The sequence below is a fragment of the Merops nubicus genome, unplaced genomic scaffold, assembly GCF_000691845.1.
Source record: "Merops nubicus isolate BGI_N331 unplaced genomic scaffold, ASM69184v1 scaffold36365, whole genome shotgun sequence".
Taxonomy (NCBI): Eukaryota; Metazoa; Chordata; class Aves; order Coraciiformes; family Meropidae; genus Merops; species Merops nubicus.
The window spans coordinates 605-1,053 of NW_008610924.1; the positions used below are offsets into that span (position 1 = coordinate 605).

The 449-nt window shown below is 62.6% G+C and overlaps 1 protein-coding gene across 1 annotated transcript; it reads left to right on the plus strand.

The window, feature by feature from the left end:
* Positions 1-139: 139 nt before the first annotated feature.
* LOC103773689 (fatty acid-binding protein, heart-like) lies at positions 140-382 on the plus strand (the record flags this gene model as incomplete). Its single annotated transcript, XM_008941068.1, has 2 exons — positions 140-241; positions 329-382. Coding segments are annotated over 2 exons (156 nt in total), but the record flags the coding sequence as incomplete, so codon positions are not given.
* Positions 383-449: the final 67 nt, after the last annotated feature.

Consider the following 449-nt stretch of genomic DNA (forward strand, 5'->3'; position numbering starts at 1 on the left):
GACCCAGTGTGAGCACCCTCTGCCTGGCCCCGAGGTGACCCTGAGGACACCCAGCGTCGTCCCCTCTGAGGGACAAAGCCCCCAGAGGCAGGGGACCCCCGGGAGGAGGGTAATGGGGGGTCTCACTCTCTCCCTGCAGTCTGTGGTCAAGCTGGAGGGAGGCAAACTCATCCACGTGCAGAAGTGGGATGGGAAGGAGACGTCGCTGGTCCGGGAGCTGAAGGATGGGAAATTAATCCTGGTAAGGAATCAGAAATGGTTTGAAATCGAGGTGGGGGGGCAAGCAGGGGGCTGGGCCAGCTGGCCACAACTAACCTTCTGCCCCCAGACCCTCACCATGGGCAACGTCGTCTCCACCCGCACCTACGAGAAGGCCACATAGACACTGCCCTGGCTGCCCACGGGTCACCTGGTGCCACCTTCAGCCTCCTCCTCATCCCCCTCCTCAC